The sequence below is a fragment of the Raphanus sativus genome, chromosome 4 (assembly GCF_000801105.2).
Source record: "Raphanus sativus cultivar WK10039 chromosome 4, ASM80110v3, whole genome shotgun sequence".
Taxonomy (NCBI): Eukaryota; Viridiplantae; Streptophyta; class Magnoliopsida; order Brassicales; family Brassicaceae; genus Raphanus; species Raphanus sativus.
The window spans coordinates 35,081,956-35,100,031 of NC_079514.1; the positions used below are offsets into that span (position 1 = coordinate 35,081,956).

The 18,076-nt window shown below is 33.2% G+C and overlaps 2 protein-coding genes and 1 long non-coding RNA gene across 8 annotated transcripts; 1 reads left to right on the forward strand and 2 right to left on the reverse strand.

Moving 5' to 3' along the window:
• Positions 1–1,026: 1,026 nt before the first annotated feature.
• Positions 1,027–2,476, forward strand: LOC108853166 (uncharacterized). Of its 3 annotated transcripts, XR_001949691.2 has the most exons (6): positions 1,027–1,172; positions 1,310–1,427; positions 1,492–1,649; positions 1,740–1,853; positions 1,941–2,125; positions 2,207–2,476. It is a non-coding gene; the product is annotated as an uncharacterized LOC108853166 (long non-coding RNA). The 3 variants fall into 3 exon arrangements; XR_008944325.1 differs by having other exon boundaries at positions 1,941–2,476; XR_008944326.1 differs by having other exon boundaries at positions 1,518–1,649; positions 1,941–2,476.
• A 3,887-nt stretch (positions 2,477–6,363) lies between these two features.
• On the reverse strand, positions 6,364–8,619 carry LOC130510936 (probable transcriptional regulatory protein At2g25830). Its single transcript, XM_057007653.1, has 6 exons — positions 8,181–8,619; positions 7,906–7,967; positions 7,618–7,774; positions 7,252–7,529; positions 6,993–7,113; positions 6,364–6,802 (listed from the first exon to the last, which is right to left on the reverse strand). The coding sequence occupies exons 1-6, from the start codon at positions 8,565–8,567 to the stop codon at positions 6,710–6,712; spliced, it is 1,098 nt and encodes a 365-aa protein (XP_056863633.1). The 5' UTR covers positions 8,568–8,619; the 3' UTR covers positions 6,364–6,709.
• Positions 8,620–9,953: 1,334 nt separating this feature from the next.
• LOC108854698 (nuclear poly(A) polymerase 2) lies at positions 9,954–14,573 on the reverse strand. Of its 4 annotated transcripts, none has more exons than XM_018628322.2 (13): positions 14,316–14,573; positions 14,151–14,228; positions 13,966–14,073; positions 13,829–13,891; positions 13,583–13,744; positions 13,153–13,266; positions 13,000–13,062; positions 12,587–12,916; positions 12,353–12,517; positions 11,335–12,222; positions 11,141–11,236; positions 10,738–10,778; positions 9,954–10,613 (listed from the first exon to the last, which is right to left on the reverse strand). In XM_018628322.2, the coding sequence occupies exons 1-13, from the start codon at positions 14,415–14,417 to the stop codon at positions 10,583–10,585; spliced, it is 2,241 nt and encodes a 746-aa protein (XP_018483824.1). In that variant the 5' UTR covers positions 14,418–14,573; the 3' UTR covers positions 9,954–10,582. The 4 variants fall into 4 exon arrangements, with proteins under 4 accessions (XP_018483824.1, XP_018483823.1, XP_018483822.1 ...); XM_018628321.2 differs by having other exon boundaries at positions 9,954–10,616; XM_018628320.2 differs by having other exon boundaries at positions 10,708–10,778.
• Positions 14,574–18,076: the final 3,503 nt, after the last annotated feature.

Below are 18,076 nucleotides of genomic sequence, written 5' to 3' on the forward strand. Positions count from 1 at the left end.
GGCAGCTTCATTAATTTTGAGCTTACGTTTTCGAGTATAATCTGAATGACAATCACACACAAAAAATCATTGCTATGAGACAACTTGCAGAACATAACCGAGTTCTGCAAAGTACGTAAAATCGTGAAAAATGACAATCACACAAAATCAGATAAGTGTTATTATTTTTCAGTTCAAAAAAATAAAGCTGAAGTCTTCTTTACCCAATCCTTCAATACTAAATAGTTGTATTTCTAAATAGTTGTACTTTCGAAGTTTTACTTTATAATATATCCTAACTAGTAAGTTTTTAATAAATAACACAAATCAAAATTGTGTCAAGTTTTCCTTATATTAATTAAGTGTTTTTGTTTACTTGTTCCTTCTTTGCAAGTGGATACAATAATTGGAAAAATAGAAATTGAAATAGATTACAAAACCTAAGATTTTTAAGAATTTTTTTTATGTTTCAGAATATAAAATAATTTTAATAGTCTAGATAATTGGTTAGTTTAATTATAATATTGTTACGTATCTTATAAGTGGTTAGTTTAATTTAAAAAAATATTATTTTTAATATGAGAGCATTCATTCCAAACATTTTGGAACAGAGGGATCTTATATACTCCCTCTGTTTTTTAAAGATGTATGTTTTGATGTTTTCACACATATTAAGAAAATACATTAAATATACATCATTTTTAGAAATTTTCAAATTCCAATACATTTTAACCAATAGTCTTTCAATAAATTCAATCAATTTTATTGAAATTTGCAATTTTTGTATAGAAAATATAAAAAATACATCTTTGTGAAACAATTTATTTTTCTAAAACATCTATTTCTAAAAATCAGAGGGAGTAATAAAGTATCCTTGGGGGTTTTGATGACACGTGGCATATATTAATGAAACGGTGTGTTTGGTTTATTCTTACGTTTTATGCTTTGTGATTTTATTTTGGACTTTTAATTCCGTTTGGTGTTGTGTTTGATTTCTGATTTCGTTTGGGCTTTCATTACCAGTCCAGGCCCAGAGTCAATTTAGGTTTCTTCATCACTTCGCCTGTGGAGTTTCAAGCGGCTGTCGACAAGAGTTCTAGATTTTGTGATCGTCGATCGGCCTTACGATTTCCTCACCGTAACGACACACTAATTCCTGCTTTGCTCCCACTTCTACATAATTAACCCACAGAGTAACCGTCTAAATCTAATTCTATAAATATACTCCATTCCAGACATGAGCAGAGCAGATCAATGAGACGCAACTTTGTCTATATTGAAATTTTATTGCGTCTTTGTTTAAATGTCTTTCATGTTTATTCCCCTGCAGATTGCCAGGCAATGAAGCAAAGCAGACAATGTCTTCATCAAAGGTTGTTCATGCGCAGAAGATTGAACCGCTTACAGTTTCTGAGCTCAACCAATTTATTATCATTGCTGATTCTCAGGTAGAGTCTTGGTTACTTAGATTTGTGATTATTTTCCTAATTTTTCTGCTTTTTCACTTAACAGATAATTGAGTTTCTCTGCATGGCTAGAGTGACCGGTATCCAACAAGATGACGGTTGGTGTTATATTGGATTCTGTGGGTGTTTTAAGAAACTCGTCCGAGACGTCTCTTCCTTCACATGTGTTACATGTAATGAAACAAATGCTGTGGCATCACTCAGGTGAGAATTTCTAGATGTATGTATTTGGCATTTTAAAATCAAATGGCATATCAAATAAATACGTTCCTGTTAATTCTCTGTATGGAACAGGTACTGTGTGACATTGTCCGTGTCAAACAACACTGATACTGCATGTTTCCTCGGTTTGATTTGGAGATGGCTAAACTGACTAACATCCAAGCTGCTGAGGCTGCACAAATTGTGGTATTGCCTCAAATCAACAATTACCTATTAAGTATTACTATTACTTTAGATCAATGATATATATAAATATTGCTTTACGTTCTGCAGGGGTAGGTGTTGATGCCCAGGTTAATACAGCGCTTTCTGAGTCCCTACCTGAGCATGTTGTGAAAACCTTCACCTTCCAGCTTAAACTGAACGAATTCAATTTTACGTCAAAGCACCAGACCTTCACCATATCCCACATATTTCCTGAGCGAGAGCTTGCACCTATGCCAGCCTTCGTTATGCCTGTTTGTTCTTCATCTAATTTATGACTTTGTTGCTGCTTACAATATATAAAGTTTATGTTTGTTTACATCATTACTATGAAGGGGAGAAGATCCCTGAAAAAGTGCTACCTGCATGTTTCGCTGGGAACAGATGGGAGAGATGGAGAGACTAGGAATGATGGAGAGGAGCCATTTACATCTGATGCTTCTATACCCGAACGTTAGCATCGACCCAAGAACCAATGAGTGCTGGTGAGAAGACCGGGAAGAGAGCACGCGTGGAATGAGTCCACTACTATTGAACAACCAAAGTTTATATTTTTCATATTATGCTTAACTATCTTTTCCTTTCAGCTTGAATCTTTTTCCTTATTGTTTCCTTTTGCTTAAAAACTGTAGTGGTTGTCTTTCAATTATTAATGCAAGTCTTTTTCAGGGAAAAAAACCCACAAGAAATATGAAGTCTGTTCACATGCATTTTACATCTTTCGTTTCAGCTTGTGAAAACGTGTACGTCTTAGAAAACCTTCGACAAAGTGCAGAGCGAAAATACATATATACCACATCCTCTGTATTTTACAGGCAAGCTTAAAAGTTATAAAGTGATAATAACTACCACACAATAACAGGTTTAAACAGTTGTGACGACAAAAACTTCAAAAATCTGAGATTGTAACCAATTACTTTGAAGCATCCACGAACGTCCTTGCTGCCCACATCAGTAGAATTAGTGAGACATTTTCAGCCCTCTCCATTGACTTTAATTAAACTGCAACTGTTGCAGTTACGCACACTGTAAATGCACTGAAATTGCAAGAGGCACCAGTACGGACGTATCTTCTACATTCTATCACTACACAGTTGTGATCCGAAGCTCTCAATTCTTGATAACTCAAGCATCAAGATTTACAGAAGTCATGGTGAAGATGCCAGTTGAAGTAAAAGGCAAGGAAACTAAAAGGAGATCTCCAAAACAGCTAAGTGTTTCTGAAGCATCCACAGCAGCATCATCATCTGTAACCAAAAAATCCACAAAAAAAATGGTTCGTCCAAATCAGGTTTCCGACCGCTCTTTACAACTAATCCAGCTTATTTGTTTTAAAGTTATTTCTACAACTAACTCCTATGTTCAAACCTCTGTTTCTACAAAAAAAAATATATGCATTATATATATTTAAAATTAACACAATAGATTAATTTTAACTAAAATTTAAAATTTAGATAAGAAAACCCAGGCGGAGCCCGGGAATACCACTAGTTATATATAAATGTTAGATACTGAACCTTGAAAATACCTGTAATTTAAAAGTTGGTGATAATTATCTTGTCATGATTGCCATGCAAGACTAACCACATTTTTCCTTCCTTTTGTTCGAGCATGTTGATCCATTCCTTTTTTTCTTTGTTGCTATAAATTTAGACAGCGATATCGCAGCACCATGTGTTAAGTGTGCTTGTTTTTTACACCGTTGTGTCGGTGTTACTTGAGTATCATTCAATTTGCTTTAATTACTACTACATCATTTTTGTTTGATGTGATATAGATAATTTTCTAATCAGACCTATGATTGGAGAGCAAAATCCATAAATAATTACATAGATTAATTCAGGATCCTATATTTTATCTGCTATAAACAAGTTTTAGTAAGACCATTTAAATTAGTATTTTTTTTTTTGACATCTTAAATTAGTATAACAAATAGATCTATAGTATATATATAATTTTTACTCTACCTTTTAGTAGAATAGATATCAACCAACCATTTACAATATTTAGATTAAAATAAATAAAGGCTATACGTAATAAAACAAATGATTGAATGTTCTATTCTTTCTCCATCAACCTAACAAAATCTGCAAATCAACTAACCATTTTTAAAATATACATCAATAATATAACATTCGATATGTTAAACAATTGCATCATCTTTAAAATTACACTAGAGTATGACCCGTTCTAAGTTTTTATATTTGATTTTTTATAATTATATTTAGATTTGATATTAATTTAATTTGATAAAATAATCTCTTAAATAAATAAAATACATAATTAGACATAATATTTATCAATAAGTCATGTTCCTATTTTAATAAAATAGATTCCTCTAGATCATCACAAACATACACAAAATCAGTTTACTTTTATGCTACTAACATTCCTCCGAATTTGATTGTCAATTAATCAGGGAAAAAATAATATTCTTTCTGGTTTATAATATAAATAGTTTTAGTTAAAAGCATAAAGAATAAAAAAAATATTTTTTAAATATCATTTAATAGATAAAATAGTTTTAACTGAACCAATTATACATAAATTTATTTAATTGGTTACACTATATAACAAAAGTTATCTAAAAATGGAAACTACATACATTTTTAACCAAGATACTTTTTCCTAAAACTACTTAGAGCATCTCAATTTTTTTTGTAATCAACGTACAAATCCAATAAAGACTATGTAAACTAATTTGGTAATTCCACATCTAAACGACAAAACAACTGTTTCAGAACACTACATGCCATATTATCAATCATTGTATTATGTGTTTTTAATTTGGTACATGTATAACCACTAAGTGATTAAATGATTAAATCTCTCATTCAGGATCTGAATATCTTCCAGATAGATTGTGTATAGTGACCATTCTGTTGGTTTTAAAACCATCTTCATCAGTTAGGAATAGTCTCTTGCAAATGTCACATGAAACTGTCATAAATTCTTCATTCTTTTGAATACCCATATGAAAACCTCTTTTTCGGCATAAATATTATAGGCTATCTCTCATGTTTGTCATCTCCATCAAACCATCCAAACCTTCTAATATGATGCATCGTCTTTGAAAACATCTTTAATGTAAATTTTCATTTTTCTTCTGAAACAGAGTAGAATATAATACGGAATAATTCTTGTTACCTACTCTATTTTTAACTTTATAATGGAACAATAAGTAAATAAAAAATAGATTACTCTATTTATAGAACAAGCTCATCTTTTACTCTATTGTGGAGTAGAAAATAGAATAAGATTAAAACATTATTTATTCTATATTCCATTTTATTCTATTTTTAAGTAAAAATAAAATGAGATTGGTGATATCCTTACAATATAAAACAAAGGAAATATATTTTCTTTTAATATAGGTATTTTGATATTAAATGGAGGAAAATAAAAAAAGTTTTACAAAGATTATAGTGTTTTTGAGAAATGCCAACTGAATAATATACTTAAAAATAGTATTGCAGAGGGATCATACAATTTTCCAAAACTCTTTATATCTTCTTAAAACTACCGACTGTAAGAAAAGATTGTAGTATGTGCCTGTAGCTGGGCAAAATATTCATGAATTTTGTTCAATTGAACAGAAAAATCTGTATAACCATAACTCACAATACTAATATGCAATATTCGTAAGAAGCAAATCAAATCATAAATACTAATACTTTTAGAAAAACTATCCAATCATATTCGATATATGCACATATATACATATATATACATATATGTTTAAGTAATTATATATATAACATATATAATTATTATATTTTATATAAATATATATATGTAAATATTGTACATATAACTTATATAATTATTATATTTTATATAAGTCTTACAATATTTTATGTATTAATTTTATAATATTAATAATTAGAATTAAAAAACTAACTATTTTATTTTTTAGTAAATTATTATTTTAAATTATTTTAGAACCTCAAAAAATTCCTAGATATCCAAGACATCTATTTTTTGGACATTTCAGAACACCAAATATTTCTGGATGATTTACAAATCGAATCATATCAGATAATTGATTATTGGAACAAAAAAAATCAGTCAAAAATCTGAATATTCGATCAGTACTTGTGATGAGAGATTCATCTTTGGAAAATTAGTCTCTTGATATCTTTTTGTGGAACATGAAGGAAGTAGTTGTAATCATATTCCTTTATACAGCAAATTTTGAGTAGAGTCCCGTAGTTGTTACTTCTTATATCGATAGGTTTTCTACATAAAAAGTTTTCTTATTCAAACTGCTACTGTCTAAATATTTTCTTCAAAAAGTCACAAAAGTGTGGAAAACAATTATTCATGCTGGGCCCATGTGTGTTTTTACCGTTTCCCCAACAGGAATGTAATAGGTGCTGTGGCGAAAAGTCTTTGATCTGAATATGAGACTGAACTTGGTTTGTGTTGAGTAACGTCTTTGAAGTTAAGCATAGCATCGCAGCTTGCATTAGGTTGAGTACAGAGGAAGCAATGTCAACTTTTCATGATTAATTCGAGTTCCTGAACAGTTTGCATTACGCTTACAGTTCGGATGCATACATAAGCTTAACTTAATACATACAAAAATAAACCCCAACAAATATTGAAGTGATGATGATTAAAAAAAAGAAACTGTTTAAACAGTCTTCGGTTAAGAAACAATTTATTAAGAATTATAAGGTAACAATAGTGATCTTATAGCTTCAAACTGGAAACTAGAAGTGAATCGTAAGTGTGTTCCAGAACCATCATAATTCCTTCTTCACAATATATGCAGCCTTGAACCAAAAACTATTTCCGAGATTGACCCCCAGTGAAACTTCCTGTAATGTATTTGTTCATTTTTGGTCGATATAAACAGCATCAACATCATCAAGTTCAAGTAGTTTCTGCATAAGCTCTTTGTTCAGTTCCATGGCCTCATCATCCACCTGCAACAACCCCAGTAATCTTATTTTCCCAGAGAATGACTGATGAATACTGATAAGAGCGACTCTTATTTGAGGGAAAGACAAGTTTAAATGAAAGAACTTATTTGAGGGATCATATCTTGGGGGGTGTAAGACATGCTGAAAAGGTTATGGCACAGAGGAAACAGAACAGAGCAAAGGTTCACACTACCTCAACTGTAGTCAGAGGGAGAAGTTCAGAGCCATTGTCAGGCTCAAAGTTCACTCCTTCATCGCGTAGCTTCGCCAACACTGTTGAGTAGTTCTCGTTAGAAGTTACAATTTTGTAGTACCTGAACAATTGTAGAGACAAGAAACAGATGTAACAATACAAAACATAAGAAAATGTACTGGTGAATCATCATGAAGAGAAAAAAAAAATCACTGACAATAAAAATATGCTGAAACACTCAGAATTTAAAGTGTTATACCTTTCTTCCCTATCTTCATCAGTATCATCTTCATAACTTGGGGGATCAATAACATCCTCAGCTCCAGCATCTAGAGCAATAATAAAGAGCTGGTCTTTGTCAGCCTCGGTGACCTTTATGTTGACGACCCTAACTCGTCTAAACTTGAACATGACAGATCCTGAATCAGCCATTTTGCCTCCATAATCCTTAACAACAGATCTAACAGCTGCAACTGATCGATTAATTTTGTCTGTTAAGACCTCGACTACCATACTAACTCCACCATAACCATATACCTAAAAGGAGAGTTTATTTCAGAGTCGTCAAAACTTAACACTTGAAACACACAAAAACTAGAGTTTGAAGCTTGTGTGAGATATAAACCTCATAGATCTTCTCGATAAAATCTTCTTGGCCCTTCTCAGAAGCCCTTTTAATATTACGCTCCACAATGTCCTTGGGTACATCTAGGTCTTTTGCTTTCTCAAGTATGGTAGCTAGAACTGTATTGGACACTGGGTTTGGACCCCCTTTCCTGACACTGAATGATGATATAACAAAAGAAAAAAAACAAATGATCCTCTTTGTCATAGACTCACACACAAGAAGTTGAATCCAACAAACTAAACATAGAATATGCAACATAGAGAAAAACAAAGGTTAAAGACTTACGCAGATACAACCTCCTTGCCAATCCTACAGTATAGCTTCGCCTTCTTTGAATCTTGAGCCCCCTGTATTCACCAGAAAAGAAAAACACAATGTCTCTGGGTCAATCCTATTTTTTTTTGTACAACACCTATTGAACAAACCTACTTAAAAGACATTTCATCAAACAAGTGGTGGGCATCAACAATTACTAGCTCTAGAAACTACTAATTTGATTATTCCTGAGAGCATTTACAATCATTAGTAAAGCATTCAAAATTGGAACTCTGAAGACGGACCTTTCGGCCAGCGATTTTGGAAGAGCGACGACCCATACAAAGAGGAGAAGATATCCAAATCTTTCTGACTTGCTGAGGCTTGATGCTGTTCTGCCCGCGGGTGAAGTTGGAAGTGGTGTGAGTGGAGATTGAGGAGAGAGAGGAGAGAGAGCTGGGGATGGTGAGAAGACGATGATGGTTTCTTCTTCCGGAGTTGAGAATGGATCTGGTGGAAGAGACGACTCCATTGGTGGAGAATCGGAGGAGGAGTACTCCAACAGCACCTCTCATCGTGCAGTGGGACGACGCCATTGTAGAGATGGATAGAGATGAGTTGAGAAGAGAGGGAAATGAGGTATAACTAGTATAGTATCCGATTCCCAAAACCAAACCTTTGTTTTTGTTCATGGTTTGGATCCGACCCAATTTACACTATGGATAGGATCTGGGTTGTTTTGGTTTAGTAATGTTCTGCCTAGGCCTGGGCGTTCGGGTACCCGTTGGCGTTCGGATCGGGTTTTTCGGATTTTCGGGTTTTCGGATTTACGCTTCTAGGTCCCATAGTAAAATTTCATTAGTACGGGTCGGGTTCGGATAATAACACTTCGGGTTCGGTTAATAATTATATTGCATCCTAAAACCCATAAAGTAACCATATATCATTCGGGTTCGGGTTATATCGGTTCGGTTCGGATATAACCAAAGTAAAAAAAACAAAAACTTAAAGAAAACATAAAGAAAAACAGCTAAATTAGTTAAAACTAATCTATCTCACATAAAATTGCTAAAATAACAATAAAATGTTAAATCAAGTATGAAAACAAACATTATTTGTAAACAATATACATTATATTATAGAGAGTAGACTTGTTATTCCAATGAACAAATTATAAATTACTTATTTATAACTAATTGTGTACTTGAAATATTTTTAATATTGTTAATATTTATTATTATATATCATATTACCACGAATATTAAATTTAATAACTAAAATACTTATATATATATATTTCAAAATATTTATATTAACTATTAGTTTCGGGTTTTTCGGGTTACCCGTTCGGGTTCGGTTAATAACACTTCGGGTTCGGATATTTTTTATACCACCCTACAAGACCCGTTCGGGTATTTTTACATTTCGGGTCGGATAACGGGTCGGGTTTTTCGGTTCGGGTTCGGTTCGGATTTCGGGTTCCGGATTTTATGCCCAGGCCTAGTTCTGCCTCCGATTGAAGAAGACCCAACTTTTTAGTTTGGTTTGGATGTCGTAAATTTGGAATTGGTTCCTTGTGATAGGTCTAACCGAATTAAGTTCGTAACGGTGTCACAAATGAATTAGCTCATTCAACTCAGACACTCAGCTTAATTCCCGATAAATTTAGATTTTTCATGAGCTGCCTCAACTTGACTCACTAATTAGAGCCGTGGAGGTGATTAAAAATAATAGAATCTGAAGCTGCGGTGACCGCTAACGGTTATTCAGAGAACAAAAAAGGAAACTCTATTGCTGCTAATTATTTCAGCGTCTCTTCTACTAGTTGTTAATTGACGCTGCGACCAGAAAACAAGCTGCTGTACATCATCGGTGTTGTGTGTTGCCGAGATATCATGTTTTATTTTTGGCTGCAGCCGCTAGACGCAGCGGTTGAGAAACGAACAGGGCTTAGGTCTATATCCTATGCGTAGGTTTGTTCAAAACATTCTAGTCTCAAAGTAACAGTGCCAGCGTCAACATAGGAACAAGTTGACAGGTGCACAAGAAATCATTTGTAGTCACATTAAGATGACAAATGATGATTAGGAATGCACCTCCTATCATGAAACGAGCTAGTAGCAACAGAGTTTTTATGCAGAAAATCATAAAACATTGAAAGATTCCAATCTGAAAGAATACAAAATACATAAAAGAAGTGTCTGAAATACCCTGCAAAAAGGCAAACAGAAACAACTCACTTGCCTTCTTTCATGGCCACCTCACTGATTCTCTTTTCTGCAATTTGCAATTGTCAGACAAAAGGCATTTGAACCAGCACAAGCTTCACACCTCACTATCCCAACTTCCTTCTGAAGCACTGAATAAGGCATGGCCTTTACCTCCCAAACACAGTTATTCAAGCTCTTCGCTCTTCCCAGTGTTTGGATACTCACCCATATCCCACCAAACAAACAAAATCATTATCTCTTTTTTTTCTCCTTTTTTCAATCTATTGGATTTTTTTTTAATCTTTTCTCCTCTTTTAAGCTTTTCTATTTTTTTTTTCCTTTCAAATTTAGGTGTCCTTACCAATGAGTGTCGAATTCTGGAAGTAGTCCAAAGCAACAGTGAGTTGCTCTGATTCTTCTTATTTGTTTTTGTTTTTTTTTTTTGGTCTTTATATCCTTTTCTTTATTTGCAGGTCTCATCACCATTGCTGAGACCCTCACACTATCGACTTCAAGCCCAATCTGTTGCTGCTACAAAAAAAGAAGCAAGAAAACACCAAAACAAGAGCATAAAGAGATCATGATTTGCATAAATTAACAAATGGGTTGCAAAAGAACATGCCTCATTAGTGAATTCTGCAAAGATTCTGACCTAGCTCCGTCTTCAGGTCTCCCCATGAGTAAATTATTTGACTAAGACACGAAAAAATAAATTTATAAGCGAACGAGGGAAAACATATGATTGCAACGCAAATCTGCTGCAGATAGACCCATTCTCAGGTAAGAAAGAGAGTAATATTGATCACTAAAGTAGCATAAGGTAGACATGCTTTAGACATCAAATAGCACAACATTCAAATTTAAGCTAGTCATATCAAGTTTATTCAAACAAAAGCACGAGATCACCCTTCAACATGTCATGCACTGGGTGGTGACACTCACAAATCACAATCTATCAAATATAAAATCATAGATATCTTAAGCAAGATACCAAACGTGAAAAATCTACCGGAGAATAAACCTAATGCCAAATGACAAGAGTTGGAATAAAAAACCTGAAGTTCTTCTGACAAACCACTTTTGAACAATCCATCTGAATGCAAGTTTCTATGTTCACCAGATGACTCCAAATTCGCAGCAGCCAAAAAACCCTGTAATAACCCATGATGACAAAGATCAGTACGTTCAAGACATTTTTGGCCAATTTTTTACGATTTTTATACTATAATCATCGAATAGGATAAATAACCTCATGATCAAGGTTCCGTCCGAAGAATTCATTCTGCAAAACACCATCAGCGATTTCTCCTAACATGGATTCCCGCTCCTCTTTATCAACATCCTCATTCAGATTTAGTCTCTTTGGAAGAGGTTGTGCGTCAGTGTCATTGATGGATTCAGATCCCACAACACGACCTTTTTCTTTATTATGCCCACCTTCACATGTTATCACAACTCTAGGATCAGGTCTCACATCCTTTCCTACAGGCTCAGCCAGATCATGACAGCCTTGAACAAGAGCCCTATTATCCACTTCCAGGTTTTGGTCATTTTGAGAAACTTTTCTAATTTCAGTGCTGTTACCGATCAATTTTTCGGCCTCAACTTCCACATTAGGCCCTGACACAATGCCAATCGGAGGAGTCCCACCAGTTGTGATAGCACTACTTTCAGGAGAAACTACATCTACACTAGGTGGACTAACAGATGCACGCTTCTCAGGTTTCTCTGGCCTTGTATCCATCATTTCATTGTCGTTTTTTCTCTTTGCATGTCTCTCAACATTGGCGGACAAAGATTCAACCGTCTCACCAGGTTCTCCACCTTGTTGATTCTGGTGCTTGGGTAGTCGAAATCTTTTACATCCGTTTGGAAAAACAAAAGGTGGAAGCTGCCGTCTACGAACATGAGAAACAAATACGTCCATCCCAGGTCTCCAAAACATATACATGTTTACGTCTTGCCTGAACTCGTCCACGGTTCCACGTATATCAAACTGTTGACACTCTTGGCCACCACCTCCTTCTGCCCTTTGCAAGCCCATGAAAAAAGCACAATGCTGAAACTGCCTGGAAGTGTCCACATACTCATTTGGTTGAGGATGGCACATTAACATCCCATTTGTGTCCCGTTCTATCTGCATTATTGGATAAAAAACAGAGTACAAACCCTCCAGTTATTGAAAATTTTCCAGTAAAAAGTTAGAGAGGACACTGAAGTCACTAAAGGAGTACTCCTGAACATCAAACGAACATAAGACTATATACCTTCAAGGTCAGCTGCCGGAACCTTGACTCCACCCAACCCTTCCAAGCCAATAAATCTTCAGCATCTGCTGCTTGTACATCAACCTGAAGGTAGTTTTTATATGCCTCGAAAAACATATACTGCTCAAATAAGGAACTCCAGTGTTGTTTATTTAACTCAATCTCCTGCAGACAAAATGGTGCTTAGCAACAGGATCTGAGGATACTGTTCATATACAAAATCGGCTCCCTTACCTGACAGATCTTGTTACCATACTGGAATTGCTCCATCATAACACGAAGAGTGCTTTGAGAGACATTGTAACTAGAATTCATGCATGGGTAAGCAGGAGTTATTATTGGCATAAGATGATAACGGTCACGGTGATATTTTCGTGGATCCCAGACAGGAATCCCAAGCTCATCCTCTTCTATTGCACAAAGCATGACTGGATTCGGCCAACGCCACTGTGTATATACTCTAAAGAATCGAGAAACCAACATACTAGGAATAGCATTTGGATAAAGCTGACACAGGCGTGCAACCAGAAGTGCCCAGTTTACACCACCAAGAAACCCAGTAACCTGCTCAAAATAATAGAGATGTAGATGTCAAGAGCTTGAACATTTTTGTCAACAGATGTAATAACAGAAAGACAACACCTTACATTTGAATAGACCCCACGCCTCTTGGCCCAGTACTTCATGCATCTTAATGTTGTCCGGAAGTGCTAGATTTGCAAATAAATGTCAGAGATGGCTAACAAAATGTGTATTAGTCTATTTACCAAAAAAAAAAACAGGCATTCAATTGATTTAACCTCGAAATTTGGAACGAGTTTAAGAATCTGATCAGCAACCCTACAACCATTGAGACTGCGGACAGTTTGCTCATCAACATCAGCCAGCACAGAAGAGTCGGAGATATCCAGATCCTGTTAGAAACAAGGGACCTGACTCAGCAAGAAAATATAATCTTTGGCGAGGTTTCAGCTCAGTACATGAATAAATCATGCCTGAAGGTTCAAAAAAATGGCAGCCAAACATCTAAGTGTTAACTAAGGACAACAATTTCCGAGAAATAAGTTTCTTTGATATCTCAGCCCTAGGCCGAAGAGTAGGACACAATACATAACCATTAACAAGCAACAGAAGCACGAAAGCCACCACAAAAAAAAATCGAAGATAGCATAACATAAAACTATTACTAAAATCACCCCTAAGTTTGAGCGGAAACAGAGAGAGAATTACCTGTGGCACAACAAGAAGTGAAACGCTGGCATAGAGAAGATCAATAGATATTCCTTGGAACTTAAATTTCATGACAGGGACATGTGCATCGGCAACAGGTTGAAGGTCAGTCACTTCTTCCATCTCAGCCAATATATCACGCAATATGATGAAGAAATCCTCCTGCAAGAACAAAAAAAAACCCGTTAGAAACTAAAAAAACAATATGGCATCAGTAAAAACATTGTTGTGTAACAAGAGTCACACCTCTCGGTTGACATAAGATGGGCCAACACATAGAGTATCAATATCAGCCCCAGGTCCATGTACCTGCAAAGTTAAAAAAAAAAAAAAAAATCAGACTAAATACCTAGTAATGCAGAGAGACTATAATCCAAACTTACTCCAAGGCGGTAAGATCCAAAAGTGAAAATGAGAGCGTTAGCGTCCTCCATCATCTGATCTGAATATCCCCTCTGGTGAGTTAACTCTTTCACCCACTCTTTTACAATCTAATACATATCAATGGGTAAAGATTAGAGAGATTAAAACAGCAAAACAAAGTAAAGGATAAGAGCCGATTCGAAACCTGATCAATGCGTCCAAGAACTTGCTCTCTCCGCATCGTTTCCTCTTTGCTCTCGTAGAGTCCCTCATCAACCAGAAACTTCGGATAACAAAACAAAAAAAAAAAAACAAAATCAGCGAAAAGCGTAAGTCAAACACACACGAAAGCAAGAGAGAGAGTGATTACCTTCTCCAGCTCCAAATTACGCTTCAAATCAGCCGAGGAAGGACCGGAAACAGAGAGCGGCTTCGTGATTCCATAGCTTTTCATAGCTTGAGTACCCACCATGGTGTAAAACCCTAGCCGATCTAACCACAAATAATATATATATAGCTATCTATCTACGAAGATGATTATTATATATATAGTTTAAAGATCTGATCAAAGCAGAGAGATCATGATGATGATGATGATGATAATTTTCGAAATCTTAATTAGGAAAGGGAATTTTCAAATTTCGAAAAAAAAAAGTGGAGACGGAAAAGGAAACCGAAGGAAGAAGGGGGGGGGGGGGGAAGTGGCGAGAAAAGCTCGGAAGCCCTAAATCGATGATGACTACAAATTTTTTCAAAGACGAGTCAAAGAGAGAAGGACGAGGAGGTTACAATCAATTTTGACTGGAGGAAGAGAGAGAGAGAGATGGAGACGCAAAGGGACACACGAGAGGGAAGGAGAGACCGTCTATTCGTCAAGAGTCCATATTTATTAGGTGAAGCCAAATTTATCAAAGAATAATCAAAACGTTTTTTCTTTTTTTTAATGTTTACATGAAATTTCTTTTTTTTTGTCTAAATGAAATTTCTTTTTCTTTTTTTTAATGTTTACATGAAATTTCTTTTTTTTTGTCTAAATGAAATTTCTTTCATCTATACAAACACATTTGGATTTTTACTTTGTTTACCCCTATTAAATAGACTTTCTTTGAAATTCATTAATGACATTTTGGACATTTTGCATTGGTTTCTTTTTAATTGTTTTTGGTTTGTCATTAACCACCAGTTTCATAATTCAATTTTGGTATGTGATTATTCCGTGTTTGATACTGCATCATTTTAATATTTTTCCAACCGGACATGTTTGAAACTGCATCGTTTTTTCTCAAACTATTTAATGGTTTGGTTTTAAACCGCTTTTTCCTAAATATAATCCCAACTATCTAACAAAAATTATTTATAAAAAATAAAAATTGTTTATTGGTTCAACCGGTAACTGGATTTCGATTTTAGTAGTTTTTATTGGATTTTTAAATTTTTTTTTTTTTTCAAACCCGAACTGAATTTATCTTTGATCAACCGGTAATCTGTTCAACCGCAGGTCTCAATCGAATTTCAAAAAACCGATCAAAACTATAAAACTGTTATATTGATTTATATGTAAAATATCTAATTCAAAATTAAAAACCTAAAAATACATGTATAATATAGTTTTACCGAACATAAATCTGGATATAAAATACATATATGAGACGGGTTATATAAATACATATACAAGACGGATTATATAAATGTGATTATATAAAATTTTCACCAGACATAAATCCGCGCTTTGAAAGCGCAGGTCAAAATCTAGTATTCATTAAATATCCGATCAATACTATTAAATTTGAAGTATATCCCATTAATATTAGTTGTGTCCATTTAAAAAAACAAGGAAACAATGTCTTAGTGGTTATATACGTGATATTTATATAACTACTTAACCACTAATCTAACTTTATATATTACACATCTAAACAACGGAGTAGTTAAATATTTCAATAATATAATTACTTTTAGAGTCTTTGCAGATCAGTTCATACAAACTGTTACTTCTCTATCTTTTTTTTCGACACAAGCTGAGACAGTATATGGCTTTTGCATAAACGTTGATCAATCATCTGCAAATACAAATTTTAAAAACATACTTAGAAACTAAAAAGGGTAAAATTTGTTTATTGGTTCAACCAGTGGTTTAACCGGTAACCGGGTTCCATGTTTTAATGATTTTTTGCGGGTTTTGATAGATTTTTAAATACAAAGACTTAAAAATTCATAAATATTTATATGTGTAATGTGAATAATAAAATTGATTTTCAAAAAGTAAACCAAAAGTAAAATATTATTAATAAATTGTCGATAATAAAATTGAAAAACCTAACTTCTTTATCAAAAATTATACAAAAGAGATTTAAAAATGAAATTAAAAACTAAAATAAAAAGAGTAAAAGTTATCTATTGGTTCAACCAGTAGTTCAACCGGTAACCGGGTTCCGAGTTTTAGTGGTTTTTTTGTGGATTTTATTGAGTTTTTAAATATCAAAAATTATAAATTTATAAATATTTATATGTGTAATATGAGTAGTAAAATTAAATTAAAAATCTAAAGTAAACCAAAAGTAAAAAGTTATTAATAAATTGTCGATAACAAAACTGAAAAATCTAGCTTATTTATTGAAAATTATACAAAACATATTTTAAATACATAATTAAAAACTTTTTTTTAAAAGTAAAATTTATTTATTGGTTCAACCAGTGGTTTAACCGGAAACCGAGTTCTGGGTTTTAGTGCTTTTTAACGGATTTTATTAGATTTTTTCACAAAACTCAAACCAGATTTATCTTGGGTCACCGGATTTACCGGTTCATTCGCGGATCCGGGTCCGGTTTCAAAACATTGGTACTTTTATTTTCGGATCGATATGTCGGGTTTTTGGGTAAGAATATTCTTGACTAATTATCTTAATTCTTAAGTAACTATTAAGAAAATACAATATGTTGCAAACTTTAGGAATGAAGTTTAAAATAGTTTATGAAATGCATGTGACATAAGTATATAATTACGCAACTGACATATTTAATATAATTATCAAATTATATTAAACTAAACTAATATTAATTAAAAATATAATTAGAAAAACACAAATATAAAATTTAAATTTCTCAAAAAAATTAAAATAAAAATTATACCCGTCATTTGAAAGGACGGGTCCTAATTTAGTCAATACTATTAAAACAAGAACATGATCTATTGATACAGGTGTTGTCCAACTATTTTAATATAATTATTAAAAAATATTAATCATTTTAAAAAAATATTATATAAATACAAACATAAATATAATTAAAAACACAAATTTAAAATTTTAAATTTTTAAAAACGTAAAACAAAAAAATATACCCGCCTTCTAAGGGCGGAGTCAGAATATCTATACTATTAAAACACAAGGAGCTTTTTGGAGATCACCTTAGAATTTGAAATAATTACCATTCTTTGCCACTGATTTATTTTAAGCCATGCTTTTAATTAAATGTTTATATTTATAGTTTTTAAATCGTAAAAAAAAACCAACTCCTAAATCTATGTATCTTTTTTTTTGTCGATTCTTTACTTAATTCATGGAATTATTTTCATGCCTATATGAATTACTATATGTGTAAGACTTAACCTCTGGTTTAATCCGGTTTTTGTAACGTTCTCACTGTATACATGGTAATATAAGGTCATATACTCAAATGATAATTGAAAGTATTTTTAACCAAAACATATTAAGTATGTTATTCGTAATCAGTATTTTATACACGAACGTTGTGTAATTGGTTAATTGCATAGTTTTTATTGTGTTCTTAACTCTGTCGGTAATCTAAAATATACCAAAATTTTGGTTCGGTGCAAACTTTGAGACTAACCAAACAAAGTCCAAATCAGAGTTAAAATATCCAGAAATAAAAATATTCTCTTTTTGAATAAAATACTATAAACAAAATTCCATTATTTTAAAAACAACAACGAGATTGACGATGAAAACTATGAAGTATTTTTTCTTTTTTTTTTGAACTATGAATTTAACAATAAGATTTTGTTGATCTAACTTAATAGATCTCAAAAAACAAATATTATATATTGTTGTAACTTAAAATATCTCCAATAGTGTATATGCTTCGAATATTCTTAGTTATACTCGATTTTAT